The sequence below is a fragment of the Motacilla alba genome, chromosome 19 (genome assembly GCF_015832195.1).
Source record: "Motacilla alba alba isolate MOTALB_02 chromosome 19, Motacilla_alba_V1.0_pri, whole genome shotgun sequence".
In the NCBI taxonomy this organism is placed as follows: Eukaryota; Metazoa; Chordata; class Aves; order Passeriformes; family Motacillidae; genus Motacilla; species Motacilla alba.
Window position 1 is genome coordinate 4,655,629 of NC_052034.1, and position 27,775 is coordinate 4,683,403.

A 27,775-nucleotide genomic window follows, 5' to 3' on the forward strand; every position below is an offset into this window, starting at 1 on the left:
CCCACCCCTGTGGAGTCACGATGGCACAAGGAGACCTCCTTTCCTCTCTCCCTTCCTCCTTCAATCCCCCTCATCCACCACCCCCTTCCCACGCCCTGCAGGTGACCTCCCCCTCGCCACCCACCTCACCGGCTCCTCTCCCCCCCTCCCGCGGCGGGGACACGGCTGTGTCACCGGTGGGAAGCCCACGAGATGGCAGCAACGGGCCGCGCTCCGGGATGCGGCACCCCCTCCTCGGGGGCCGCGACCCCCCCACTCCACGTCCCGGTCCCCCGACAGGCACAGGGAGCTCCTCGGGGGGACCGGGACGTGGAGTGGGGGGGGTCGCGGCCCCCGGAGGAACGGCGGAGCTGCGCAGCCGGTTGCGGGTGGGCCGGCCCCAGTTGCTGACTAATCCCGGGCTGAGTCACGGTTGCGGCGGGGAGCGCTGCGGCAGCGATTCCCCACCTCCCCTTCCCGAACCGGAGAGCCCCGACGGGGCGAGCGCCGGTGCTGCGTGGGGGAAAAAAAAAAATGGGGGACAGGAGGGGGACACCCCCATCGAGCAGGGGGTGGGTAAGGCGTTTTGGGGAGTTCTAGGGGGGTGGCAGCGCCTTGGTCGGTGGAGAGTGGGGAGGTGCCGGTGGGGTTGGGAGGGGTTAATTCTCTGAGGCGCTCTGCAGGAATTTGGGGGTGCGAGGGGTAAGGGAGCGGGGGGGTGGTGGCTGGAGGCCCCCGTGGCAGCGTGTGGCCTTGCAGCAGCGCGGCCTTGCGCAGCGGCGGATGCTGGCGGGCGCGGATGCTGCTGTCAATGACAACGCCGCTGTTGCTGTGGTTACCGGTGTGATGCTTCGCCAGAGCAGAGTGAGGTCAGACGGCTCCAGCAGGAGTGGGGGGGATGCATGGATGGATGGATGGACGGACGCACAGGTGCATAAAGGGGGAAAGGATGCTCACAAATCCCCCTGGATATGACTCTAGGCCCATCTAGGGGGGGGAGTGCTGCCACTTAGGAAGGAGCAAGGGGCCAAAATTAACTCACCCATGAAGCCACAACCTTCTTCTGTAGCACTGACAGTTTTTGGGGGACCCAGCCCTGGTGGGAGTGAGGGCCAGGCTGCATTGTGAGGCTGGAGGGGTCAGGGCAGCACGGTGCTGCAGTGGGTTGCTCACCTCATGCATTCCAAACTGGCCCCCCACCACTGCTTGTGCTGTCCCATTGTCCTGCAGCGCGTTGGGGTGGCACCCGTGGGTGCTCGTGACACTGCAAGGACAGGGGGTTATGAGAGAGGTGCTGCTCAGGACATTGTTGTGGGTGGGGGATGCAGGTGGGCAGGGGGCACCCCCAGGCTGGTGCTCGGGTCTGGGGACCCCTGTGCCACCCCTTGCCGTGACGGGGGGCTCAGACAGCCCTGAATCAGCAGCCCCGTGGTGATGCCACGAGCCAGGAAGGGGCCACGTTCTGGCCTGGCAGGGTGGCGATGGGCACCCTGGGCTCCCGTGGGTGCCTCGACGGACCCCTTGTGTTTGGGGCAGTGGGTGCCCCACGCTGCACTCCCAGGGGGACAGGACACTCACGCTGTGTCCCAGTGGGTGCACGGCCCCTGGCTCTGGCAGCAGGTGCCGAGGGGATGTGGGGTGCCGGGTGCTGCTCCACTGCTCTCCTGGAGCAGCCAGGGAATGGGGGGGCTCCGGAGGGGCCGGGGGGAGGGCCGGGGTCCCGTTGCAGCCCGGACCCCCTGCCCGGCTCCGGGCCGCTGTCCTCCCCCCGCGCCGATATAAATAGTAGCGTCTTCCCGTTCCCTAAATTTCCTCGCTGACGTAGCGCTCACGTCATTGTGTAGGTTGATGCTTTTCTATGAATGAGCCGAGATCCCCGTTACTACGAGCCCGATCCTATAAAAGCCCCGCGCGCTGCGGACAGCGCAGCACCGACACCGGCGCCGGCCCCGCCGGGAGCCGCGGGGCCCCTGCCCGGCCCGGCAGCCGCGGGGCCCGCAGGAGGTAAGGAACCGGCTGGGTTGGCCCCCAGGTAAGCGGGGACGGAGCCCGGTGCGGGGGCGGGAGGGGGCAGCGGAGCCCCCGCGGCACCGGGCGCTGCACCTGCCGGCGGCGGGGCGGGGGTGAGGCGGAGCGGAGGGCACGGGGGGCCGGGGCCGGGGGGGAGCTCTGCGGCGGGCGGGGGCGGCGCGGTGCCGCCTGGCGCAGCCCCACGTGCGGGCCGGGCGGCGGGGGCGGCGGGGCCGGGCGGCGGCGCCGGCGGGGGCGGTGCGCGGGGGCGGGCGCTGAGCCGGGGCCGCCCCGGGGGGGCGCACGGCGGGGACCGGCCGCCCGCACCTTGCAGGGGTTGGGGGGGCGGTGCGGGGAGAGGTGCGGAAGCGCGGCCGTGTGCGCGGCCGTGCGCGTGTGTCCCGCTCCGCGGTGACACCGGCGCCCGCTGTCCCCCCTGTCCGAGCCTCCCCGCGGCCACCCCCGACGGGACCCCCCCATCCCCATCCCGCGGTGTCGCCGTGCCAGGCGCTCTCCACCGCCGCCTCCCTCGGGTTCCCCCGCAGCCCCGTGTCCCCAGCCCGGGTGCTGCCGGCTCCGCAGCCCGGGGAGGGGGGGGTCGATCGCCTTCACCCCGCTGCGTCTAAAGAGCGCGGAGACCCCGTCGAGGAGAGCCCGAGTCAGAGCGTCGGCACCTTGGCTCTAGACTGCTTACTGCTGCGTAGGGACAGGACAGTAACAGTCTACAGTCATGGCTACTGAAGCATGACCCACCGCCGGCACCGGCCCCGGCCCCGGCCCGCACCGGCCCCGGCCCCGCCGCAGCGCCGGGGGGGCGGGCGCTGTCCGTGGTGCTGAGCCGTCGGGGAGCGCGCCCCGACGGGGGCGGGAGGGAAGGCGGGAAGGGGCGGGGATGGGGGGGTGTCCCGGTGCCCGCCTGACCCCGCTCTCTTTTTCCCCCCCCGCAGACACCGACCCCCCCACGGCGGACGCCCCCCCGCCTTCCCGCTGCAGCCCAGGTAGGGGGGGACTCCCGGCGGAGCGGACACGCGTGGGAGGGCAGGGGGCGGGGAGGGGGGTGGGCGGATGCTACCGATGCTGCCGATGCTACCGACACTCCCCCCCCTTCCCAAGCACCGGGAGTCCCCCCCCCGCGCCGCCGGTGGGGGTCGGGCGCGCTCGCTGCGGTGGCGGGGCCGCCTCCTCGCCGTCGCCAAGGCACCGGCTGCCCCCTCCCAAGCCGCCCTCCCGGCCCCCCCCCCCCACTCCGACGCCGCCCGGGCGACCGTGGCTTTAGATTGTTACTGTGCCGCTGGGGGGGTAACAGTCTACAGCCATGGTCGCCGGGACAGGCGGACTCGCACCGCGGGCAGCACCGGCTCCCCCCCCGTCGCCCACCCCCGGGGGTCCCCGAGGCGGCGGAGGCGGGGCGGCGGGGGTCCCGTCGGGGGCGGCCCGCCTCCCGGGGCAGTAGGAGCTCACATGCAGGATGCAGCTCACCGCACATCAACTCTTACTGTTCGGGGGGGCGGGCGCCGAGCGGTTCCTTCTGGGGCAGCGGGAACGATGGGGACCCCCTCCTCGGATGCCCCATCCCGCCCCGCAGCCCCTCACCTGCCCTCCCGGCGGGGACCCGGAGCCCCTCGGGGACCGTCCCCGCCGGGCTCGTCCCGCCGCATCTGCGCGCTCGGCAGTCGGGGTGCCGTGTCCCCGTCCCGTGTCCCCGTCCCGTGTCCCCCCGCCTCGCCGCCGGGGCGCGGGGGGACCGCGGGCCGTTCCGGAGCGGGGCTGGCGGCGGGGCCGGCGCGGCGGGGACTGAACGCGGCCGGCGGGGCCGGGGCGGGGGCGGCCGGGGGCGGTCGCAGGTTGCACAACCCGCCCGGCGCGGCCAGGAGATTCCTGAGCGGCGAAGTCAGAGCGGCCCGGCCTGCCCCGGCACCGGGCACCGGGCCTTCAGCAGCCGGCGGCGACCGGTGCTGGCCGGGCAGGGCTCCTCGTGGGGGGCACTGGGGACTCACGGCCCTGGAGACGGCGAGAGGGGGCTGGAAGGGCTGGAGATCACACAGACCCCGACGGGAGGGATGCACCTCATCCCATGGGGACACCGGGGATGTAGGGTCAGGCCCAAGTGGGTGAGGGTGGCAGTGGCAAGAGGGACAAGAAGAGTCCCTGAACCTTCAGTCCTGGGATGCTGCAGCGCAGGGCTCCTGTGGGTGTCCCATCTAGACTGAGTAGGGGTCATGCAGGGTCCCCTGCCCACACTCTCCCTCTCCAAGGCAGCCCCATTAGGATCCCTCACCCACCCATGGGGTCATGCACCTGGCAGCTCTGCCCTCACCCAGACAGGCATGGCCATCACCAGGTCCCCAGGGGCCAGCAGGGCCACAGTGGGACATGGGAGGATCGGAGGTAGCAGGTCCCCGCTGTGCCCTGCCGTGTCTCTTGCTTGTTCCCTTTGACCCCTGCTTTTCCCATCGCTGCCATTGGTGACGGGACAATGGCACCCTCACACCTCCAGGACAGGGATTTCTGGGCAGTCCCACCAGCACTCAGGTAAAACCACAGCTACATCCAGCACATCCATGCTGCAAAGTTGCCACTGCCACAAAACCCACCCTCCATCCCCTGGGAAACACCTCCTTGTTTACACCCCATCAACAGCATCGCAGTGAGGTCCAGGCCATGGTGACATCAGTGTCCCTGCCAGGGTACCCCTGGATGAGGGGACATGTCCCGTGGGCAGCGCTGTGGCCCCTTGGACCCCACGCTCCAGGCCGGGAACGTTCCAGCTGCACTGTTGTTTTGAAGGCCAAGTCTCTCCCGCTGACACCCTGGAATCAGTTTTTCTTCCAGAGTCCTTAAAAATATCCTGGATTCCTGACACAGGACTTGTCTTCCAACGCCGCTTCCAAGCCGCTGGGCCCGGGGCCAGCCGCCAGCGCCAGGGGACAGAGGCTGTCCAGCTCCCGTGCTCCTCCTCAGCGCAGAGACCGCAGCGGTGCCGGGAAGGAATGTGGTGCCAAGGAGGATCACAGCCCCTGCCACGGCCTCCTCCACGGTGGATTGGTGCTCAGCAGGGCACAGGCACGGCACAAACAGTGCCTGACCTCGGAACGCACCCAGCGGCTTCAGAGCGTGGCCCTGTGCACAGCCAGGAGGGTGGGAAGGGTCTGCCTGGCACCTCCAAGCCATGACCCTGCAGAGCCCGGCGGCTGAGGACAGGGGTGGACACTGCCTCAGCGAAGGTCCCAAGGGACTCTCCTGGATGGGATTTCCCTGCGCATCCCCAGGAAAGCACGTGGCCCCAGAAAACTTCTAGACAAAACCTCTCCTGGCTTTGCCGAGCGGCATCCTGGCACCGTAGGAATTTAGGGTGGGCCCGGGGGGGCTGAGCCAGCAAAGCTGGTAGGGGCTGCAGGAAGAGGTGCTGCTGTTGCCCCCCCAAAGGCCGGGCAGGTGCCCACTGGCCCCACACGCTGTTGCTGCCATCTGACAGCTCTTGGCAAAACGGCCTTTTGTGATTCAGCCGTGTTTATCCCAGCCTGCAGCCCGGCCCAGCGTGGGTTTCCATGGAAAACTTCCATCCAAAACAAGGAGAGAGAAGGAGCTACAGCAGGAGTGACTCAGCCACAACTGGAAGCTTCTGCGAGTGAAGCAGGCAAGGGGGGGCTGTTCCCTATGGCTCGGTCCTGCTCCAGCAGCGGGGCCCAGGCATGGTCCCAGCCGTCCCCTGCCCGTGCCACTGCCACTTCGCAGGCAGGACCTTGGCAGGTTTGGGAAAAGCCTCGCTGTAAAACCATCTGGGAAACACACCACCCTCCCGGAGCGCCCCCTCCCCACGCCTCTGGCAGGGCCTGCCAGCCGGGACAGAGGAGGAAGAGCGTGAGATGAGTAAGGCTCAAACCCTGGCACGAGCCGCACCTGATGCCAGGCTCGGCGGGACGTCGCTTTTTCCAGCGCTGCCCACAGGAGCCTCTACCTGTGCCTGGTGTGCCCCACGTGGGTGGCTGGCAGGGTGGGCAGTGGCAGTGGCCTCGAGGTGGCAGTGGCACAGGGGAAAGGCGTGCGGGGATCTGGGGAGAGGTGGGAAAACAGCCGGGAGTTTGCAGGGAAGCAGCAGCACTGGCAGCACTGGTGGCACCTCTGCTCATGCCAGGCTCCTCCTGCCCTCCCTGGGACACTGGGGCAGGGCTGGGGGCTCTGCTCAGCCAGGGAAGGGGCAGCAAAGCTCTGCCTGGCCGAGCCCTGGACTCCGTGCCCACAGCAGGCTCCTCACAAGCAGGGCCACGGCCAGGGTCCTTCCTGTCCTTGAGGTCACACAGGTGGCTCCAATGGCTGCACTGGGGTATGGAAAGGCACATCTGGGGACAGGGTGACATCCCTCTGCTGAAACACCCAGGCTCCAGCTGCTGCTGCTAACACTGGTGATTGTCCCCAGGGCCCTCTTGTCACTTGCAAGTGGCACAGCTGCCACCCAGATCCCGGGCTCACTCCATCACCCCCTGTTCAGCAACAGCAACTGGGCCACGCTGTTTTGGGGGAAAACCAACTCCCCTGGGCCACGCCAGGTGATGGAAAAGGAGCTCCCAGCATGAAGCTGAGTGAGGGGTGGGAGGACATCAGCCAGTCTTGTCTCCCGGCTCACCTCTGCGGGCAGCCAAGTTCTGTGGCTGCATCCCAAGAGCAGACCTGGAGAGGCAGGGGCCAGCCCGAGGGCATCCGGCCAGGAAAGGAGGGAGAGGGCAGGATTCCCACGGCAAACCCCTCCGAGCCGCTTCCCTCCTCCCACCACACCGGGACCTCCCTGCGCTGCCCACACAGGCACCTCCTGAGGACAAAGGTCGCGTTTATCTGCTTTTATTAAATTTATTTAAACCGCTACAGCAGACACCCGGCAGGAGCCACCTTGATGCAGACCCCGGGAAAGGGGCAGGAACTGCAGCACCCCAGTTCGGGTCACCCATCCCTCCCCACCCCACCAGCCTGCAGAGCTGGGACCGTGCTGCTCACTCACCGCACCCTGAGCTTCTTCCCGTTCCTTCCCTCTTGCCAGGAGCTGCCGGTGCCTCCCTGTGCCCGGGGCCGCGGGGCCGCAGTGCGGGCGGGCGGCCACAGCTGCGGTGCCTCCCCCGCGCCGGGAAAGCACCGGGAGCTCGGCGACAACCGAACACCTCCCGGGACTGCGAGCGTCCCTGCCCGGCGGCGGGGAGAGAGCGGGGACAAAGGCTCCGGGGCGCTGTCACAGCTGGTCGCTGTGCTCGGCCACAGCTGCAGCCGGGCGTGCAACCCCAAAAACAGCCTGAGGTGTCACCGAGGGGTGCAGACACCCCACGCTTTCACATCAGATGTGACACAGCCCACGTGGAGCGGCACGGACGGCCAGCACTGCCCGAGGCCCCCAGGGCAAAAGCAGAGCGGGTTTGGGCTGCGGGGAAACAGCCACATCGCCCTGCCAGCATCACCACCGTGCTGCAAACCGGGGCAAAACGCGATGGGGCTGAGAGCTGCTCACTGCTGCCGTGGGGCTGAGCTGCTCCCTGCTCCCGTGCTGCTCTGGGGCTGAGCTGCTTTAACCCTCAGCACTGCCAGGCCCGCTCCCAGCTCAGCGAGCACAGGAAGGGTTTCAGCAGCACAGCGTCCTGCAGCCCTGCAGTGCTGACACTGCGCTGCCCTGCTGCTCAAGCAGGGGGAAAATTCACTTTTTTCACTCAATTTCCCTCTTTTACCAGCTCTACACCCCCCAAGGAAAGCTGTGGTTAGAGAAGCTCTGCTAGCTCTCCTCTCCTGAGACTGGTGCCCAGTGCTGAGCGGGGCAGAAGCTAAGCAGGACTCCTGCAACTGTTACAGCAATAAAGATTTTCCTGAGCTTCTGGATAAGAGAGCCACAAACAGCGACAAGCTTGTCTTGTTCATGGAGGCACTTTGTGCAAGGAAGACTCAACACACGCACACCGAGCCAGCAGGCATTTCATTCCTGAAACAGGAAGGGCCAAGGATGAGAGGGTTTTCCAGGCCCAGACCAGCTGGAAGCTTGGCTTAACAGGTTTTAAAAACCATGAGGTTTTTGGGTGTCAAACTGCAAGAGCTCTGAGCTCTGCAGCCACTTCCTGTGGCTGAGCAGAGGAACTCTCCTTTTGGGCAGGTGTTTGAGTCTCTGAAAGCACCTTGCCCACAGAGCAGCGTCACCCTCCTGCCTTCAATCCCCTCACTGTCACACCCCCACACTCATGTTACATCATAATATATAACTTTATATACATATATATACACACACGTATATATACATATATATTTTATACTGATGTATACAACAAAGCTGAAAAAAAGGGAGATAAAGAACCATTTAGCCTGGCCTGGGTGAACACTGAAGAGCAGAATGTGCAGTGAGCTGTTCTCTGGTCCCTCTGGAGGCACGGACACAGTGATGTTTCACGGGATGGATGGCTGCACGCGGCTCACCAGAGCCCTTTTTTTATTACAGCGCCCGTTCTCAAACCTCCCCAGCCGCTGGGCGCTCGGCCTGGCCCTGCCGGGGGCAGAAGCGTTCCAGGAATTCCAGGTAGGCTTTCTTCTGCTCCGCCGCCGCGGGGATGAAGTGCCCGCCGGGGTGCGTGAGCACCACGGGCTCCACGAAGCACTGCGCCAGCTCCCTGCTCAGGGGCGCTGCGATCACGGCGTCCGTGTCGCCCACGACGTGCAGCGTGGGCAGGGCGATGGGCTCCCGGTAGAAGTGTCCGTGTGCCGGGGCGCGGCTGGCGAACGCGGCCACCAGCACGGCGAAGGCCACCGGGAAGCGCGGGTCGCCGCGGGCCCGCAGGGCGCACACCATGGCGGCCAGCGCCGCGCCCTGGCTGAAGCCCAGCAGCCCGTCGAAGGGCCCGTGCTCCGCCAGCGCCGCCGCCACGGCCGACAGAGACTCCTCCAGCCCCGCCGGAGCCGCGGCCGCTTCGCCCGCCTCGAACGTGCCGGGCCCGGAGAACCACCAGCCGCGGGGGGGGTCATCCGCGTCGGGGTCGTCCTCGGCGCCGGCGGGCAAGCGGTGCGGCGCGTCGATGGCCACCAGCTCGGCGCGGCCGCGCAGGGCCTTGCGGAGCGCGCCGGTGCGCTGGCGGAGGCGGCGGGCGCTCTGCCGGTACCCGTGCAGCGCCAGCAGCCGCAGCGGCCGCGCCTCCGCCATGGCCGCGCCGCGGCAGCGCCACTTCCGCCTTCCCGCCGGAACGCCGCGCGCTGATTGGCCGGACAGAGGAGAGCGAGCGGAGCGCCTTCGCGGGGGTGACGCGCGCCGCCTGGCGGCGGGAGGTCTCGGGGGGGTGAGGACGGGGCAGCCCCGGCGGGGCGGGCGGGACGCGACCCCCGGTGCGACCGCGGGCAGGGCGGCGGCACGGCCCGGCCCGCGAGGGGCAGCTCCCCGCGGACAGCCGGGGTCGGTCCTTGCGGGCAGGGGTGCTGTCGAGTGACGGGGTGTGCCCCATCCATCCCAGCAGAGGGGTCCCGGTGGTGCTCGCATCAGCGGTGCCCCCGCCTCTGCCCACGCCACGTCCCAGAGCGCGGCAGCGGCGGGCGACACTCACGAGGCTGCGAGGTCCCCGGTGTTTGGGTGCTCCCCACCCTCGGGCGGGGCGGGGAGCGCGGGTGGCTTCCCCTGCAGGGAGAGGGAGGGTCAGGGATATCCCAGCCCCAGCCGGAGCTGCGATGAGCCAGTCCGTGCCCAGCCCGCAGCACCCCCGGGGGGAACCCCCCCTTTCCCGGGGGCTCGGCAGGCCCTCACCCCGACAGGGCTGGGGGAGCCGCGTGTCCCTCCCCCGGGCCGGGCTGGCATTGTCCCCGTTGCTGTTCGGTGGCAACGACACCACGGGGTGGCGCTTTCGGTACGCGGCACCGGGCACCGAGCGGCACCGGCTGCTCAGCCCGTCCCGGGGCTCTCACCGGCCCGAGGGACCCAGCGGGGACCCGGTGTTCCCCCGCTGCCCACCTGTGCCGGCCGCCCGCGGCGCGGGGGCTGTGTGCCACCGTGGTTCACCGTCCACGGCCCCAGGGACTGGCTGGCGTAGAAGTCCATGGGATAAGGCTGCTGCCACTCGATGTCCTGGAGAGCCACCGCAGCCTGCGGAGAGGAGCGGGGATGAGTCCCCGAGCGGTGCCCACACACGGGGAGCTGGTGCTGCTGGGAGAGGTCCCAGCATCCAGCTCGGTGTGCCGAGGAGGGCACTGCCGGGGCAAAGCTGGAGGCACTGGGAATCCCACCGGTTCCACAAAAGACTGGATATCCCAGCAGCGTGCCCGGACTGTGCACAGAGCACAGATGGAGAGAGGAGGGGACACTGTCTGGGTGCAGCGACATCCCCAAGCCTGCTCTGGTGCATCACCCCAAGCCAGGACTGTCCCCCCAAAACAGAGAGGGGTGCTCACCTCATAGGGTGTCAGCAGTGGCTTGCTGAAAGCCTCTCCCCAGTCGATGGAGAGCCGGGGACAGGCTACCTGCACCCACCTGGAAGGGAAACATCACAGTGGGGAAGAGCATTCTGGGAAGAACAAGCCACAGTGAAGCCTCTCAGCAGAACCCCAGAAGGTCCTTAACTGTGCCAGCACCACCCTGGTAAGGACAGCCCTGCCTCTTCCCTGCACAGTGACAGCAGGACAGAAGTGTCAGGGACAGCTTCAAGTGGGAATTGCACAGGGACGGGGCACCCTGGGGCTGGAGGGGGTCAGCAGCACTCACACATCCACCTCTGGGAAGAGCTTTAACTTGCTGGGGAAGATCTCAGACAGCAGCACCCGCACGTAGGGCCGGCCCAGGGCACGGAGACGTGACTCCAGGTGCTGCGGGGGGAAAAAGCACCTGGCAGGGTTAGGGTCCTCCAGCAAGCCCCCCAGGCCCTGCTCACAGCCCCTTCCTGACCATCACACCCTCTGTGGGTCCCAGCTCTGCCCCACGTGTCCCCTTGGCAGTCATAGGCCAGACTGTGGCCGTGGCTCCGGCTTGTGCCCAGCTCTCCCCAGCACGTGCCTCAGCCTAATGAAGTAATTACCGCTCAATGACAACAATCTGTTCTCGTTAGCAGCTGCCTGCCCTGGGACACCCGCCTGTCATGGGCTGGCTGCAGCCAGAGCTTGCAGGAGGAGGAGAGGGGCCAGAGATGTCCTTGTCCTCCAGAGCCGGCACTAATCACCCCCTGCCCAGCCAGCCCTGGCCGTGCCCGTGCCCTGCCCGCTGTGGAAGAGCAGCTGCTGGGACCTTGCTGCCCTGCTCTGCTCACTGCTCCCTGCACTGCCTCAAATCTCACCTGTGGCTACCCCAGCAATTCTGGGTGTGAGCAGGGCCACCGTGCTCAGAGGGCAGAACCCTGCTGTCCTGCTCCCCTCTCCCAGGCGGGGTGCAGAAAGCGCCAGCACGGAAGCTGAGCAGGGATGCTGAACCTGATCGGAAGTTCATCCAATTAAAACAAACCCAGCCAATTAATTGCCGAGCTGTCTGGGCGAGGGGGGGTTCTCCAAGACTGGCCAGCTCTCCCCAGGAACGGGTTTAATGAGCCCTTGTCCAGCCTCCCTCATCTGCTGCTAATTGCCCACGCAGACCGGGGCCAGTGGCCACTGATGGGTTGCCAGCGGTGCCACATCCACCCTCAGCAGTCCTTCCTCACACCCAACAGCAGCGCCTGGTGCCCGGTGGGGACATCGGGGAGGGGGCTGGTACCTGGAGGATGCTGGGGGAGCCCTGGCGTCCCAGCGTGCCCAGGATGAGGCCCCAGCAGCGGGCAGTGCTGGCAGTGCGGATGGCGTCCTGCCGGGCGCGGTGCATGCGCTCGTGGCTGTAGTGCTCCTGCGAGAACACTTTGCTGTAGGGGTCGTACCTGCGAAGCACAGCCAGGCTCACACGGGCTCCATCACCTGCCCTCCTCCCAGCGATGCCCGTCTCTCATTAGCACTAATTGCCTCCCACGGCATCTGTCCTCCTGGCTGGTGTAAGACCCAGCCGGCTCGTTAGGGGACAAGGACAGGGATAGGGACAAGTGTCCCACCACAGCACCCCAACGCCCAGCACAGCCTCGGCTCCGTGCTCGGCTTCACACTCGGCTCCCCCCCATCCTGGCTCATCAATTATAAAGAATTCTTTGATTTGTTGCTTTGTTTGACGAGGAGAATTTTAATCAAATCCCACTCGGGTTTCGGCAGCTTCACCAGCGCCATAAACCTGACGTGCGCCTCCCGTTCGTAACAAACGACCTACTAGGAAATTCAGATTCCTCCAAATGGGCCCAGCCTTTCACTCCTGATATTTCATCTGCTTTCAGCGGCCTCATCATCGCGCTTTATGGCCTCTGCCTGCAGCAGCCGGGCTTTAATGGCTGCACCTCCACGAGCTTTTCAGGTACTTGTCAAAATGTTTATATTCAGCTGGAGTAAATGGCTGGTGTTCATCTCCCCCAAGCACCTCCTCACCCACCTCGTGGCCTCCCACCTGCCCATGCCTGCTGCTGGCAGCTGCCTGCCCAGCCCTGGGGGGCACATGGGGACAGATGGGGTGGTCCCCACCATGGGATTGGAGTGGGTGCCTGTACCTGTATGCAGGTATCCCCGGGTTGGCGATCATGATGGACTCCAGGTGGAAGCGCCCGTCGCCCAAATACCTGCCGAGAGGGGAGGGAGAGCTGTGGCACTGGGAAACAGCAGCACCCCATCCACGTGTCCACAGGTTTTCTAAACTGCAGCACAGTGGAGATGCCAGGAATCCAAACTCCTGCGCTGGGACCCAGGGGCAGCAGGCACAGCCAGGGCGCCCCGGCATGGCAGGGCTGGAGAAGCAGCCATGCTCGGAGCAAGGAGGGGTGCTCACACCAGCACGGGGTGGCTGGGAGCTGCTCCATCTCAATGGCTGGTTCTAGACGTTGCTGCTTCCATTTCTAATCGGATTTCCAGTCAGCAATTACATTTCAAAGCCTTTCATTCAGCTGCCCTAATGGAGTGAGGGCCTGGAAAATGAATTCAGACGTAAAACTTGACTAGATTTTGCCCTTAATTGGAGAATGACATTTTGGGAGATCAAAGCTAATTTGTCTGCAAAAGTTAGCCCCAGAGACGGTGCAAAGAAGAAAATAATAATGCAGGGAGGATGCAGGTAAGGCCGAGTGCACCTGCGCGGGTTGGTACCGCACTGCCGCTCCTGTACCAGCTGCAAGGACCCACTCTCACCCATGCAGCGCCAGCCTGGCTGCCCCTGCCCACTCCTGATGTCCTTGGAGAGACAGAAAGTGGCTCAGGATGAATCCAGAGCTCTCACTGCCCCTGTGTCCAGCAATCTGGAGCCCAGCTCCCTGCATGGCCGAGCTTGGAAAGGCACTGGTGCTGTTGGCTCCCAGCAGCGTGGGCAAGGAGCAGCTCAGCAGGGCCCAAACCCACACCTGGGCTCCCCGGCTCCCCCCAAGGGTGGGGTCTTTGTATTTATTTATTCTGCAGCACACTGTATTCACAGTACATTAAGCATTTCCATTACCTAAAATAATTAGGTGATAGGAAGCGAAGTGCTCCCTCTAATTTGCTGTCCTTAAATAAAATTAATGTTGCTGTGATGTTGGGCCCCGGCCATTTGTCTTTTCCAATTATCCACCCGCCCTTCCATCTATTATCTATTCTGATATACGACTCAATTATTTCCTCCGTGCTACAAGCACACGCCACTTAAAGCAGCATGAGGAGCTGAAGGGGGCCCATCCCAGCCTGTGGATAGCCCTAACCACCCCCTAAAACTGCACAAAACCAGGCAAGGGGTGCAGGAAGGATGGCAAGTTTGGGCCAGGCAGAAGGGTGCTGGAGGAGCTCAGGTACTTACACGATGGCATCGGTGTCCTGAGCGAGCCGGGGTGACGTACAGCCCAGGATCTCTCCCGGGGACAGCGGCTTACACTGGGGCACACACACCTTGTACTGGGAGCGCAGCTCCTGTGACACTGCCTGTGGGAGATGAGGGTCAGCAGGGACAGGCCGTGGCACAAAGGGTGGCTGAGGACCCTTGGGGACACCCCAGCCCTGGCAGTCCCAGCCGTCGTGACCCAGCGGAAGGGAACCAGCCCGCTCGGGGTGCCACCAGAACAGCCCCGCGCAGCCGGGGATGCTCAGCGAGGCTCAACCAACGTATCAATTAAAAGACAAGGGGAAAAGCTTAACGCTCGGATAGCCCCGTGTTTTGATAGACATGGCTCAAGAGGCTCATTCATCTCCTCCCCTCCTGCCCAGCCGGCCGTTCAGGGGCAGACAGACAGAGCCGCCGGAGCTTCCCCGGCCGCTGCCGGCACTGCATCAAAATGCCAAGTGCTCCACCGCCTGCCCTGACATTTCCAGAGCAGCTCCCGGGGGAGCTGGGGAGGGGTGCTGCCATGAAACATTGATCAGAGTTATTATAAAGTACTTGATCAACGTTATGGCAGCACCACATTATTGCAGCGACTCGTCAGAGGGGAGCCGGCTCCACCAGCACCCCGGGGCAGCCGCTCCCGCCACCGGGCTGGGACAGGGAAGGGCTGAGCCAGAGGAAAACTCAGGGGGAGACAAAAGCTGGGGGTTTCCGTCTCACCTGCACCGTGGAGACAAACTGGATGGTGCTGACCAGGGCCAGGGAGGTGCCTGCTGCAAAGTTGAAGCGAATGGTCTCAAGAAAATGGGATGCATCGATCTTTATGTCCACGAACACATAGAGCATCTTCAGCCCCTGGGTGGAGTCGATGGGAACTGGTGACAGGAAGGAAGAGACAGGGTCTGAGTGTGGGGTACGGTACACCCGGGGCTCCAGTGATACCCAGGCTGTTGCTGCCTGCATCTGGGGGATAAAGCGTGTTGGTGGGGCTCCCTGTGCCCCAAACTGCCCTGGCACAGGCAAGGTGGGCTGTGCCACCCCTCTGCCTGTGCTGGCACCCAGGGCAGGGGGTGCAGATGGGAGCCACAGAGAGCACCCGCTCGTTTCTCTCCAGATAATGGCAGCCTGGGGAATCAATGAACACAAATCTAATTACCCCTGGTGCTAAGAAGCCTTTGTCACCACGATTAAGTGAATAATTAAAGTACACAGAGTCCACATCGATCCACAGCTCCACGTTCACTTCCCATTTTGGTGCTCTTTGCCTGATCACAATTAAGTGCAAATTACTCCCTCCTGCGGGGCACGTGGGGCTGGGAGGGAGCAGGAAGCATCGTGTGCCTCACATTGGCCACCCTGGTGACAGGACCACCGTGGCCAGCTCAAAAGGAGCCCAGCATCCTCACAGCAGCCCGTGGGTAACCCAGGGTGCCCTGTGACCCACCCAACTCGGCCCTGTGACCCACCCAACCCAGAGCAGGCAAGGAGGACAAGGCCACGGGCAGCAGATGGCAGCTCCTCTGGTGACAGTCAGCCTGGCAGTGCCTGCCTGTCCCTGCAGGGAGCAGCTCCAGCTGATGTGACTCCCATTCCCTGGAGCAGCCTGATGGATACAGCTCCTTCCTCCCCTTTCTGCTGTTCATTCATGAGCAGCAGGCTACAAACCAGGAGTTTTATACTCCCTGTTCCAGTGGTGCCCATAACCCTCCTGACATAACAAAGCACCTAGCACACATATTTATCACCAGGAACGCTCACACCGGCGTGGTTTTCAGGACAGAGTTCTCAACTGGGGAGTCAGTATTTCATACAGAGCCTGATGCAATTCTTCAAACCCTTTTATAGGGCCCCATAAACGTTCAGGAGGGCTGCCAGGTGCTGGGAGCGTGGCAGCAGCAGGGATGCACACACCTCCTACTCACTATGGCAATTCTGCAGATCCACCTTAAAACCCAGAGCGTCTTATTGTTATTTTTGGGCTGATTCCATCCTGGGTGGACTTCAAAGTTAGCAGCATCTGGGACAGCAGCGCAGTTTCCATGGCAACTGGATCCAGAGTACTGTCCGCCTGGGGAGCACACAGCCTCCTCCTCCTCCTTTCCCCGCCCAGCCTGCACTGTACCCACAAAGCTGTTTTTCCTGGCCCCGGGGCAAGCGGGACCCCCAGGCCCTTTCTCTCCTCTGCCATCATTCCCTTTGTCATCACTCCACAGAGGCCAGGTGGGGAGCAGGAGCAGCCTCATCCCCCGGGCCAGCGGGGTCCTGCCAAGCCATGGCCCTGCTGCTCTGCTCTCGGGGACACGGCTGGATCCGTGCACTGCTGCAGCAGCTGAGCAGGATGAGCACGCCCTGCTGCGCCCAAAATCCTGCCCGTGAGCAGCCGCCCAGCCAGCCTGGCCCCATGCAAAGCCAGCAGCTGAAGCTGGAGAACAGAAAGCCCTCTGGGAAGGGATTAGCCTTTGGTGCTAAGTCTCCGAGCTGGCGTCCAGAGCGGAGTGGAGTTGCTCAGCGTGGCACGGTGGCAGCAGCACAGCCTTCACAGTGCCACACACGGCCACCCCAGCAGCACCCCCGGACCCTGTGTCACCTACTTAAGCAACTGTGTCCATAGTGCACCAGGAAGTCGGCGCCCAGGGCCCGGGCCGTGTAGTCATCCACGCAGCAGGCGCCGTAGGTCACGTCACCCATCACCACTGCCTCTGCATCCGTGAATCTGTGGGAAGGCACGGCACTGAGGGTCACGGCCGTGTCACCACAGCCCAGGTTCTGCCCCCCAGCCCCGTGGCATGTCACTATGGGGGGACCCCGCGCTGCCGCCGAGCCACGCGCCGAAGAGGACAAGCACTGGCTACTCTCCGAGATGTCAACATGATTAAGCTGGAGAGCGGTAATCCGCCTCTTCAATTGGGTAAAGCTGTTTGCAATTCAGCGGATTATCCACTCATCAAACAATACGCTGCCAGATTCCTAATGCTCCAGCGGGGAGAGCAGCAGAGGGAGACCCGGCACAGCGTGGCGCCACCGCTTCCACCAGGCAGTCCTGGGGACTGGAGCCACCTGGATGGGCAGAATAGCTGTCCTGGCATCTCTTGTGGTGCCAGCCAAGGCACCATCACCCCATGCCTGGGCACTGTGTGAGCTGGTGAATCTGATCTGCACCTGGCTGTGTCAGCCCTGGATGCCAGTTTGGCCAAGCTGCGTGACCTCCAGAAGAGCTGGAGCTTAGGTGGCTCTTGGCGAGGGAAAGTACCAAACCACCACTGGTGCTGTCCCTTACCCCGGGTGCTCCAGTCCAAACCCACCTGGCACCTGCCAGCCTGTGGGTGAAGGGGCACACACCAGCATCTAGCAGCAAAGCCAGGGCTCTGGCATGAATCAGAGGCACCACCTTTGTGGGTATTTATTGCACCATTTTGGGGGATTATTAGCTTGGCTCCCTTCCCAGGGAGCCGCCGCAGCAGGATGAGAGCAGGTATCGCGATGACAAAGCCCCGTGCCTGGAGGGGCTGCTTAAACCAGATGCTAATTCCTTATTTAATTGAGGCCTGCTGTAGCTCGGTGCCAGCGGAGTCCCCCCTGCTGCTGGCACCGGGGACCAGGGAAGGAGGAGGCCCTGGCACAGCGTCACCCCCTGCAGCACCCATGGCTGGCTGGGGGCCAGGGTCCCGCGCTCCCCCCGAGCGCCAGGCAGGGAGCGTTACGTCGGCGGCAAGAATAGAAATGGTGGGCAGAGCTGGGCAGATGGCAGAAGGTGGAGAAATGGCGGAGCGTGCTGAATATTAACAGCTCCGGCCCATCCGTCAGCGCCCGGGGAGGGGGACAGGGGAGCAGCAATGCCGGAGCATCCCCGAGGAGGGGGCACAGCCATCCTCACCTCTGAGTCAAGTCTGGGCAGCTCCCGCTCCACAAGGCTTGGGGAGCGTCAGAAGATGGGCAGCGCCCAAATCCCGCGATTCCTCACGGCCAGCGTGGCCTGGATGGGAGGATGGCTCCTCCACTGCCAACGTGGTCACACCCTGGGGCTGGGGACTGCCAGAGAAGGTTCGAGAAGGCTCTTCCCACCCTTCCGAGCCCCCAGCCCCCTCCTCTAATGAGAGGTGATGAGATGAACATGAATCAGACTCCACACATCTCAGCAAAAGTGGAAAATTATTCAGCTCCTTAAGATTCAGGATGGGGAGGTCTGACTCAGAGCGGCAGCCAGCGCCGCTTAATTTTTTATAGATTAAAATGTATGCAAATTGGCCCAAACCCCAGAGAAAGTCCCTGGGGGTGAACAGCAAGAAAGTGAAATAGCAACAGTGGAAGGAGGAGGGCAGAGGTGCCCGTGGCCCTGCCTGGTGTGTGGGGCTGCAGCTGGGCAGGGAGAGATGAGGCTGAGCCCTGCACTGGCCATGGGCAAGATTCCTCCTCTGGCTGCAGGGAGTGCAGTCACAGGTGAGCAAAGAGGCCACGGGATGGTGCCTGGTGAGGAGGGAACCCAACGGTGCTGGCAAGGCCAGGAGCCTGGCGGTGCTGCAGGAGGGGCTCCAGGATGGCACACACCGGGATCACCCGCTCCGGCTGGGCTGGACAATCGAGCGCAGCCGTAATCATCTCCAGAGACAAATCAAAGGCAGGCGCCAGGGCCTCCCCTTGATGTTTTAATCAGTTCAGTGTCGCCAGAGTCTTTCATCAAACTACAGAGGAAGGAAATGTCAATTAGCAGCCACCTGCCTCCAACGCGGGCTGGGGAGCTGCTCGCCAACCAGCCCGGACCAGGACGTGGGCAAGGAGAAGCCACGGCAGCATCTCTGTCAGTGTTTTGTGGCCCTGGAAGTTGTCACAGCCACGGATGGGTCCCAGCAGCGTGCTGGCAGTGGTGACAGGGATGTCCCCACCCAGCGCTGAGACGCTCATTACAGCTGGGAGCTCATGAATATTGAACACGTGGGGAGGTTATTCATCTTTTACGTCCCGCAAACCCCGGCTCATTCTGAAAAACCGCCTGGCCTTAGCATTTTTCTCATCTCCCCCTAATTCATTATCTGCTCCTTTAAACAGATGGCTCCCAAAATCCCATTTATAAAGAGCCATGCTCAGCACTGGCAGGATGTGCCCCAGGGCAGGCCAGGTCCCGGCCCGATCCCAGCTGGGACCCCCAGGCCCTCCCAGCCCCGCTCCCCAGTGCAGCGTGGAGGCAGCAGCAATCCAGGGACAAGTTTTGGGGCTGAAAACGCTGGGTCAGAGACACGCACACATGGGGAGTGCATATCTCCAAGCACGGGGTAGCCAGCCCCTGTCACCTGAGCACAGGCACTTGGCTGGAGCAGCCCTGATTTATCCCAGCCCCTCGAAAAATGAATGAGAGCATTTGCTGCTGGCAGGAGCGGGAGGTCCCTTGGCAGTGTGTGAATGATACACTGCTGGTCCTCGAGCCATGAGGCACAGCTGCTCTCCCCAGCAGGGATGAGCCCTCAGCCCCTGTGTGTCCACCAGCCCTCGGTGGGAGGGGATTGAGGGGACTGGGCTGAGAGGGGCCAGTCCTGGCACCCCTGTGCTATGGGAGGACAGAGCCAGCACTGGGATGCCAGGGTGCCTACATGTTTTGCTGGGGACAGGGACACGGTGCAGACTGCCCCACGCCCCACAGCCACCTGCCTCACCTCCACGTGGCCTTTCAAATACCCCACAACCACTTCATAATCACCCCACAAACTCCATCCCCAGTGCCTGCCCTGTGCCCAAGCCCAGCGTGTCCCAGGACACCCGTGGCTGCTGCTGTCCTGGGCTGTGGGGGCTGAGCCCAGCCCTGGCTGAGAAGAGTGCACTTAATTAGCAGAGAAGCCCATCACCAAGCCCCATTACCAGACTCCCAACTTCATTAGCACAGGAAGGCTGCGCATAATTAAAATAATGAGTTTGCAATTTTATTGCAATTGGTGCTGGAAGAGCCCGGCTGCATCTGGGCAACGATGGAGCCCCACGGAGCTTCTGCAAGTGGGGCATGATGGGGAGAGGAGAGGTGGGTGTCCCCACAGCCCCCCAGGAGGAGCCATCTCCAGCTGGGTCCCCTCCCCTGAGGGGACTTCCCACTTTGTCCTCACTACAGGTGGCAGGGCAAACACTACCTCACAAGGGGCATGTCCCAGGGCACCCCAGCTTTGCTGGTCCTGTAGCAGCAAAAAAAAAAAAACCCAAAATAAGGCAAAGAAAGGGTCAGAGCATGTTGGTTGTAAAGGCGCCATGACCATCCTGTGTCTGGGTGGTGCCTGTCCCCTCTTCACAACAGTAAGGTCACAGAGCTTGGTGGGATACAAGGAGGTGGCATGGGGCACCACAGCTGTGCTGGCACATCCCAGCCCTGGGAGGTGACAGTCCTATAGACCCCACACATTCCCCCCAGCCCAATCCCCCTGGCGCAGCCACCACCCAGGTAGAAGGTTTTGAACATCTCCAATGAAGTGAGAACTTCATTCCTCCTAATGATGCTGTTGTGTGGTTAATGACAGTGATTAAATTCCCCTGCACAGCGTGCACCCGCTGCCAGAGCCTCCAGGTTGTGCTGAAAAGGACGAGGGAAGGCAGCTCTGGCCAGCAGAGCCACGGCACTGTGCAGCTGAGGCCAGATCCTGATCTCTGTCAGTGTCCCGGGGCGGCCTTTCGGGACCTCCTGGTGATGCTGCCAGCTTCATCACAGCATTCAGTCCCACACGGCAGACCTGCCTGGCCAAGGGACCTGGTGCCTGCTGGCACTGGGAACCTGCTGGGCACACCAGCCACGGCACCGGCACCGGGCACTGCACGCTATCCATCAGGGCCTCTTTTGTCCTGGCCATAGTGGGGCATTTCAAGCTCTGCCAACAGCTGTTGGGCTCTGCACACAGATGTTTAACTCTTTATTGCTCAACCAGGACCTGCTGTCACTCCAAAAAGTCCCTGTCTGCTCCTGAGTCACCAGGATGAGACTAGGATGGTCTGTGCACCTTCAGCACCGCCTCGCACGGATCTTCAAAAGCCACTGGGAGTTGGGAGGTGTTTAAAAAGGTGTTTAAAAGCCACTGGGAGCTGGGGGTTTGTGGCAGGGCAACCTCTGCAGGCATCAGGACACCCCTGGCCCCCACTGCCATTGCCCATCCCCACCACCAAGCTTCAGCTGATTAGCAGGAGCCTCTCACCCCGGCGTGGCACAGGAAGACAGAGGGATTAGCAGCTGCAAAGCCTGACAGCCGACTTTATTAACACGGAATCAAAAGCCCAGCTGAGAGCCCAGCTGATCCTTCTGCTCCAGCCCCGGCAGGGAGGGGAGCAGGGGTCCGCTCCTGGCTGCACAGCCCCCAGCTGCGAGCCGGTGGCGCAGGGGGACACGACTGCCACCTCCCCGGCATGACAGCGGGCGGGCTTGGGGGGGGCTGCCCCTCCCCGAGCTGTGGTCCGAGCTCCCCCCACGCGGCTCTCCACGCTGCCGCCCCCCAGCACGAGTTCCTCTCTGCCGAATTACATCAGCCGTGACAAATGCAGCCAATTTGGAAGGTGCCGCGGGAGTGTCGTGATGTGGCGCCGGCAGCGCGCAGACCCCGGCCCCGACGCCCCCCTCCGCAGCCCGGCCGCTCGCCCCGGCACAGCTTTGACAATGACAAACCTATTAACGGTAATTAACTGGCCTCACACCGGTCAGCGCTCCGAGGGTGCTCTCGATTTCAAAGGCTCCAGGCTGAGAACCCCACCGGCCTTTCCGGCGGCGGCTGCGATGCTTTGGCTACATCTTCATCCCCGCAGCCCCTCGGGGCTCGGCCAGCGCCGGTGCAAGGCTGGGGAGCTCAGACAGGCTCCACCTGGAGCTCCCCCGGGGGCCTGCTCATCCCACACGGCAGGGAGGGACGTGGTGACACTACCATCCCACTGCATGGGGACAGACAGACGCGCAGCGAGCACCGCGTCCCCCTCGAGCCGCCTGTGATGCGGGGGAGTGAGCCACATCCCCGCTCTCGGCTCCCCCCAGCACCACCAGGCCACGGCACAAATATTCTATCAGAAGGCAGCTCCAGCAGAAGGGATAAATATTCTGTCTGAGTGGCAGCTGACACGGCTCCAGTTCAACCGAAACACACAGGGGTGGGCACTGTCACCCCAGGGGCACCAGCCCCGGGCACGGCTCTGCAGCCAGCAGCAGGGGAGGGGGAACTCAATCCCCAAACTCCCACCAGCGAGGACGGGGCAGGAGGCTGCGGGGATGGGCTGCGGAATGGGGCTGCTCGCTGAGCAATGCCCCCAGTGGGCACACAGGTATTCCTGTCACGCTCAGCCCTCACATCCTCTCTGTCACCAGGAGGAAGGGGACACCAGCCCAGGGCTGATGGTACCCCAAGCCCCTGTCCCCAGCCTGGTGACAGCAGCCAGAGCACAGAGCTGCAGCGATTCCTGTCACGTTGGAGGCTCATCCGGCCCCAGCACTGGGTGAGGAGGGCCAGCAGGAGCGGGTGGCCGAGCTTCCATTCCACATTAATGCTGGCGATGAATATTAATAGCAGGAAGAGGCAGGAACTAACGAGGCCACCTGCCGATTCACACCTCACCTCCAGCAGTGTAAATGGGTCCCCAGTGTGTCCCCAAGAGAGCGGACACAGGGCTGGGCTCACCCGTGCCCACAGCCACATCCCAAACCAGGGTCACAGATGGCACCCAGTGCTCCCAGTAAGGGAGTGGCAGTGGGGTGTCTCTGAGTACTCCATGGTGGCAGTGAGGGAAGGATACAGCCCTCCTGCTCAGCCTTGAAGCCATCCCACATCCAAACACCATCCCATCAGTGCCCCCACATCCCCTCCCCTGCCTGGGCACCTCCACCCACGCAGCACCCATCTCCCACCAGCACCCCTCACCAGCCCAGCAGGGATGCCAGCACCCTAGAATCCAGCGGCACCCTGGCATTCAGCACCCTGGAATCCACCATCCGCCGGGAAGTGGGGCTTAAGGTTTCATTCAGATAAAAGAGCCCCTTAATCCGCTGCCTTTGAAGTCGGAGACATGAAAGCGGCTGGGTGCCAAAGCCGGAGAGGAGGCAGCTCCACTTAAAGGGACAAACCCACGCGGAGCTGCCCACACTCGCACCCATCCCCTGCCCCCCGCGCCCGTCCCCTGCCCGCGCCCACCTTCCCACCGAGTGGGGGACGATGGCAGAGCGGGGACAAAGCCCCCGGGCACGGCTGCCTTCCCACCCAGCCCGGCAGCGGCGGGGAGGCGAGGCTGCCGGCCTCGGCAAGGCAGCTGCTAATGAGTGCCACGACCCCGATGGCAGACGAGGCACGAAGTGCTATTAGCACTAATTCATTGTGCTAAAACAGAGAGGGGCTGCGGAGGGGGCTGCGGTGGGTGGGGAGGAAGGCAGACACGCTCAGCAGGAAAGAGATCACGGCCAATTTCTGCAAGGTGCCTGCATCCACTGTCACTGCACAGCCCAGCTCTTCTCTGGTGCCTCAGCCTCGCCTCTCAAGCGGCACGGAAAAATCAAGAGAGGAGCCGTGGCGAAGGGGTCACCCAGCAGGAGTGACCCTTTCCGTGCCATCACCGTGGCCTCAAGCCTCCCCAGCCGCAGCAGGGCTGCCCCTGCACATCTCCGTGCAGGGCAGCGTGGCTGCAGAGGCAGGACTGGGCCGGGGGAGGAGGCTGGGTCCATGCCGCAGCGGTGGCCCCGCTGCCGGCCCTCCCCTGGCTGCCGTGGCACCGGGCTGGCGTCAGCCGGTTGTTAACACGGCTGCTCCCGGCTCCAGCACCCCTGCGGGGCCCCGGCACGCTGAGCCTGTCAGCAGCTCCCGGCACAGCAGAGAGAGAGGGGAGGAGAAGCTGAGCAGCGAGGGCTGGGCTGGCACCGTGCGGGTCGCTGTCCCCAGGGCTGGCAGCAGGTCCCCGTGACCCGCCGCAGGGCTGCCCAGCTGTGCCCAGCCAGGCTGTGGCCTCAGGAACAGCACCTCCTCATCCATAGCCCTGGGACTGTTCCTGCCCAGTGGCCAAGGCATCCCCAGCAAGAGCCCCCATGCCCTGGCCAGCCCCAGAGCCCCGCAGGGAAAAGCCGTGCTCTTACCGCTCAATGATGTCGGCGATGGTGCAGGCGAACATGAGGAGCCCTTCTGGCATCTGCAGGGCCACTGGGAAGAGAAACAGCCACGGGGTTAGGAGGGGCTGGAAGGGACATCCTGAAGTGGGGAGCAGCTCAAGGTGCAGCCACAAACCACCCTCCCCAAACCAGCCAGGTGTTGGCCAAAAATCCGGGTGGCTCTGGCAGCTGGGGTGCAGACTGCCCTGCCTTGGGCTGCATCCACTCTCCCTGTGCACACACCTCATCCCTCTCTGAACCCGCTGACACTGCTGGTCTCTCCCACTTCCCACAGTAATGACTTCCAGGTTTTAATTATGTGCTGCACAGCAAAAGGTACTTTCTTCTGTTTATTTTAAACCTGCTCCTAATAATGTAAACGTGTGCCCCTGGTTCTCCTGGTACAAGAAAGAGTGAATAATCATCCCCTGTTCAGCCTCTCCACATCATTCACAATTCTACATCCCTATCATATCCCCTTTCGTTCACCTCTTTTCCAGCTAAAGGATCTAAACCTATTTAATCTCTCCTTATACAGAAGCTGCTCCAAACCTTTGATCATCCTCACTGCCCTTCTCCACACCTCCCTCGCAGCTCCTCTCTCCATTGCAGGAGGGTGGCCAGCAACAGCCGCAGCATTGTGCCTTGCAGGAATTTATTCAACAACAAATTTATGTTTCCTCATTTGCTCCCTCCTCGCAGAACAATCAGAACAATCCCTCTTCCTCCAAAGGCCAGCAACTGCCTGGGGTCCAGCCAGGAGCCCCCCACAGGGTGGTGGGGAGGAGCAGCGACCATGATGGAGGATGTAAACGGAGGAGGCCCCATTAATCCTGTTGTTGTTTCACCTCCCAGTCCCACTAAGATATCCCAGCTTCCATGCTATCTATGCAAACACTCTCTCCAGATCCCCCTCCAACAAAATCCCCACGCTTCCAGGCCCAACCCACTGGCCAGCGTGGAGCCGTGTACAGGCCTGGCTCAAATTCGACTGATCCCACTCTGTTCCAACGTGCAGGGCCCAAGGAAAGCTGCACATGCTCTGCCAGCCCCTGCCTGACCTGGCAGGGATGAGGTTCCATATCGCAGCATCCCCCACTGAGCCCATCTGAGACTATTCTGGCCCATTTGGGGCTGCAAAGAGCAAACTGGCAGGAGGCAGCTGGGTTTCTCTCCTCTGTCACGGCACAATGAGGAAAGGGGGTGCTCCCCAGCCCCCCCAAACCCCCCAGCAGGCAGGGCACAGGCAGGGCCGGCTGCAGCCCTGTGGGAGGCTGCGTTCCCCCAGCAACGAGCCCCTGGCTGGTCTCTGCACACGCGGATTTTTAAATCCCAGCACGGCTGGCTGGCTGATGGGCTCGGCTCCCAGCTCGGAAGCCTAAATCCCAGCCGCATATTTACATTTAATTAGGAGGTGCCAAGCAGCAAAACACAGCGAGGAAAGGCAGAGCAGCAGGGCTGGGCGGCCTCGCCGCGTCCTGGTGGGACACGCCCAGCCCTGACTCCCACCCACAGCCGGGATGGGCCGGGCAGCCCCACTCCCTCCGGCCCTAGAGCACCGCAGCCCCGAGCAGCTCAGCTTCCAGAACGTCCCCGTGACGCCCGCCAGCCCTGCCAGCTCGGTGGCAGCAGGCAGAGACGTTCCCAGGTGGATACAAAGCATTCCAAATCCGGCTCTGCCACACAGAGCAGCTCCTGCCTGCAGCTGAAGTCAGGGTGGGGACGCTGGTGACACCCGGGGACGAGGGGGAGGCTCTGAGCCCTGCTCCCCGTAGCTGAGCACACGTTGGGATGCACAGGCTGAGCAGGGAAAGCCCTGGCACCACTCCTGAAGCCTCCACAATCATTCCCCACTCCTCTGGGGGTGCACAACCCTCTGAGGAAGGTTCAGACCAGGGAGCAGCAGAGCCCAGCTCCCTGCCAGCCCCACCCGGTGCCCGGTGTAGTGGGGCTCCCCCTTGCCAGCCCCAGCAGCGTGTCAGAGAAGTGCAGCGAGAGGAGAGAGGCAACAGGAGCACAGCAGGGACCTGGCCAGCATCCCAGACACATCTCCAGGCTGACAGGTCCACGCAGCTCAACCTGTCCTGTCCAATGTGATTATAATCCCGAGATACAGATCTATTAACCCCCCTCGAGAGGAGCAGAGCTCGCCAACACAGAGCCTAAACACACCGGGGGCGCAGCGGCAGCTCAGCCCCAGCCTCACCTGCCCCACAGGGGGGCTCAGCGGCACAAACCAGCCCCAAAACCCCTCATCCCCCGGGGCAGAGCTCACCCTTCCTGGCCCGAGCCTGCCGGATGCGCCAGATGGTCTTGGGGATCTCGAAGTTGTAGTTGGGGGGCAGGGCCTCCGCTGCCTCCCGCAGCTCCGCGTTCCCGAGGATGTCCTCGGGGATCTGCTGGGCCACCTGCCGGGCTCGGGCTGCGGGACAAACCGGGGGACCCCGAGGAGCCGTCAGGGGCAGCGCAGCCCGCAGGCACGGGCCACCCGCAGCCGCGCTGCCCTCATGCCAGCCCCCGGGTCGCTGTGCTCACACCCCTAGGGACAGGCGGGGAGAAGGGCTGCGGTCCTGCCCTGCACGCTGGGGGCAGATTGCCGGCGCTTTTTGGGGAACAAGGCGGCTTTTGGAGCCCAGAAATCACCGCAGTAACTACGTGAAACCCTATGAGCGCAGCTGGCTGTCCCCACAGCGAGGGGACAGCACGCACAGCCCCTCAGGGCCAGCGCCCCGGTGACACCCTAATGCACACCCGTTCCCCAACACGGAGATCCCGTTATCCCAGCGGGAAAGAGGCACCCAGCGCCCGGTGAGCCATCCCCGGGAGCCTCATCCTGAAGCCGCCCCCCGACAGCAGCCGCCCCCCTACATCGCGGCGATGCCAGAGTGCAGCGGGGGAGTGACAGCAGGGGGATTATTCACTATTTCCAGCCCAACGCCGGCACTCACGAGCCACCAAACCCTCCCCGCACGGCCCACGGGACAACCGACAAAGGGCCAGCTGGGCCGGGCCGGCGGCGGGGGTGGCCGGGACGGTGGAGGAGCCACCTCCCGCCACCGGGCCGGCCTCCCCCGTCGAGGCAAGCAAATCGGCGGCCGGTAGCGGCAGCGGGAGCCCCGCGCCGAGCCGGGCCCAGCGCACCTGTGGCGGGCACCGGGGCCGCGCTCCCGGCCCGCACGGGGGCCGCCATGGCTGTGGCGCACGTGGGGGCGGGAAGGCAGCACTAAGCGATCCCCGCGCAAGGCCGGAGCAGTCGCCGGCCGAGAGCTCGAGCTCGGGAGCGCACCGGGCGGGCCCCGACGGGACGGGCGGTGCGGCGGGGACCGAGCGCTCTCGCCACGGTCCCGGCGGGACTCTGGGAGTGCAGTGGGGTGTGACAAGCGCTGCGATGGCGGGGCTGCTCGCCCTTCGCGTCGCGGACGTGGTCCCGCCGCATCCCTCGCGGTGCTGGCGGTTTCGGGGTGAACGGTCCTAACGTTAACGCAGGGACGGGGCGGGGGCACCGGGGACCTTGTCACGGTGACGGATCTGTGTGTGTGTCCCCCTCACGCCCCTGCGAAGCATGGGGCAAGAGGGACCCGAGGGTAATGGGGACCCCCTGGAGACAACGGGGATCCCGACGGTGCAGTGAGGACAGCGGAGCTCCCCGTGGAGCAACGGGACCCCCTTGGGGCAGCGGGGACAGCAGCGTTCCCGAGGGGTTAACGGGAGCCGCGGTGGGACAGAGGGAAGGAGGCAAGAGGGACCCTCGAGAGGCAGGAGGGACAGCGGGGACCTCCAGGGGACGACAGAAGACCGAGGAGGCAGCGGGGATCCCCCGAGGAAAGCGGCGATCCCGGCGGGGCGGTGGGGACATCTCCGTTGCCGGAGGGATAACGGGACCCCCTGTG

At 63.9% G+C, this 27,775-nt stretch overlaps 4 protein-coding genes across 13 annotated transcripts; 2 read left to right on the forward strand and 2 right to left on the reverse strand.

The window, feature by feature from the left end:
* The first annotated feature begins 334 nt into the window (after positions 1-334).
* Positions 335-7,863, forward strand: LOC119709882 (lysine-rich arabinogalactan protein 19-like). 10 transcript variants are annotated; one of them, XR_005259435.1, is made up of 4 exons: positions 335-909; positions 1,824-2,011; positions 2,937-2,987; positions 4,810-7,863. XR_005259435.1 is itself a non-coding variant. In XM_038158178.1 (3 exons), the coding sequence occupies exons 1-3, from the start codon at positions 1,842-1,844 to the stop codon at positions 7,726-7,728; spliced, it is 252 nt and encodes an 83-aa protein (XP_038014106.1). In that variant the 5' UTR covers positions 335-1,841; the 3' UTR covers positions 7,729-7,863. The 10 variants fall into 10 exon arrangements, 3 of the variants coding, with proteins under 3 accessions (XP_038014106.1, XP_038014104.1, XP_038014105.1); XR_005259438.1 differs by having other exon boundaries at positions 335-551; XR_005259433.1 differs by having other exon boundaries at positions 335-2,011.
* On the forward strand, positions 3,006-7,863 carry LOC119709880 (collagen alpha-1(I) chain-like). The gene has a single exon (XM_038158174.1). The coding sequence runs from the start codon at positions 3,055-3,057 to the stop codon at positions 4,102-4,104; it is 1,050 nt and encodes a 349-aa protein (XP_038014102.1). The 5' UTR covers positions 3,006-3,054; the 3' UTR covers positions 4,105-7,863.
* Positions 7,864-8,231: 368 nt separating this feature from the next.
* Positions 8,232-9,844, reverse strand: OVCA2 (OVCA2 serine hydrolase domain containing). The gene has a single exon (XM_038158175.1). It carries the CDS (start codon positions 9,473-9,475, stop codon positions 8,459-8,461), a length of 1,017 nt encoding a protein of 338 aa, XP_038014103.1. The 5' UTR covers positions 9,476-9,844; the 3' UTR covers positions 8,232-8,458.
* On the reverse strand, positions 8,408-27,118 carry DPH1 (diphthamide biosynthesis 1). The gene is made up of 12 exons (XM_038158173.1): positions 27,027-27,118; positions 26,161-26,307; positions 23,874-23,937; positions 16,408-16,529; positions 14,537-14,691; positions 13,796-13,917; positions 12,528-12,596; positions 11,663-11,819; positions 10,688-10,788; positions 10,378-10,456; positions 9,941-10,072; positions 8,408-9,610 (listed from the first exon to the last, which is right to left on the reverse strand). Exons 1-12 carry the CDS (start codon positions 27,073-27,075, stop codon positions 9,536-9,538), a joined length of 1,272 nt encoding a protein of 423 aa, XP_038014101.1. The 5' UTR covers positions 27,076-27,118; the 3' UTR covers positions 8,408-9,535.
* Positions 27,119-27,775: the final 657 nt, after the last annotated feature.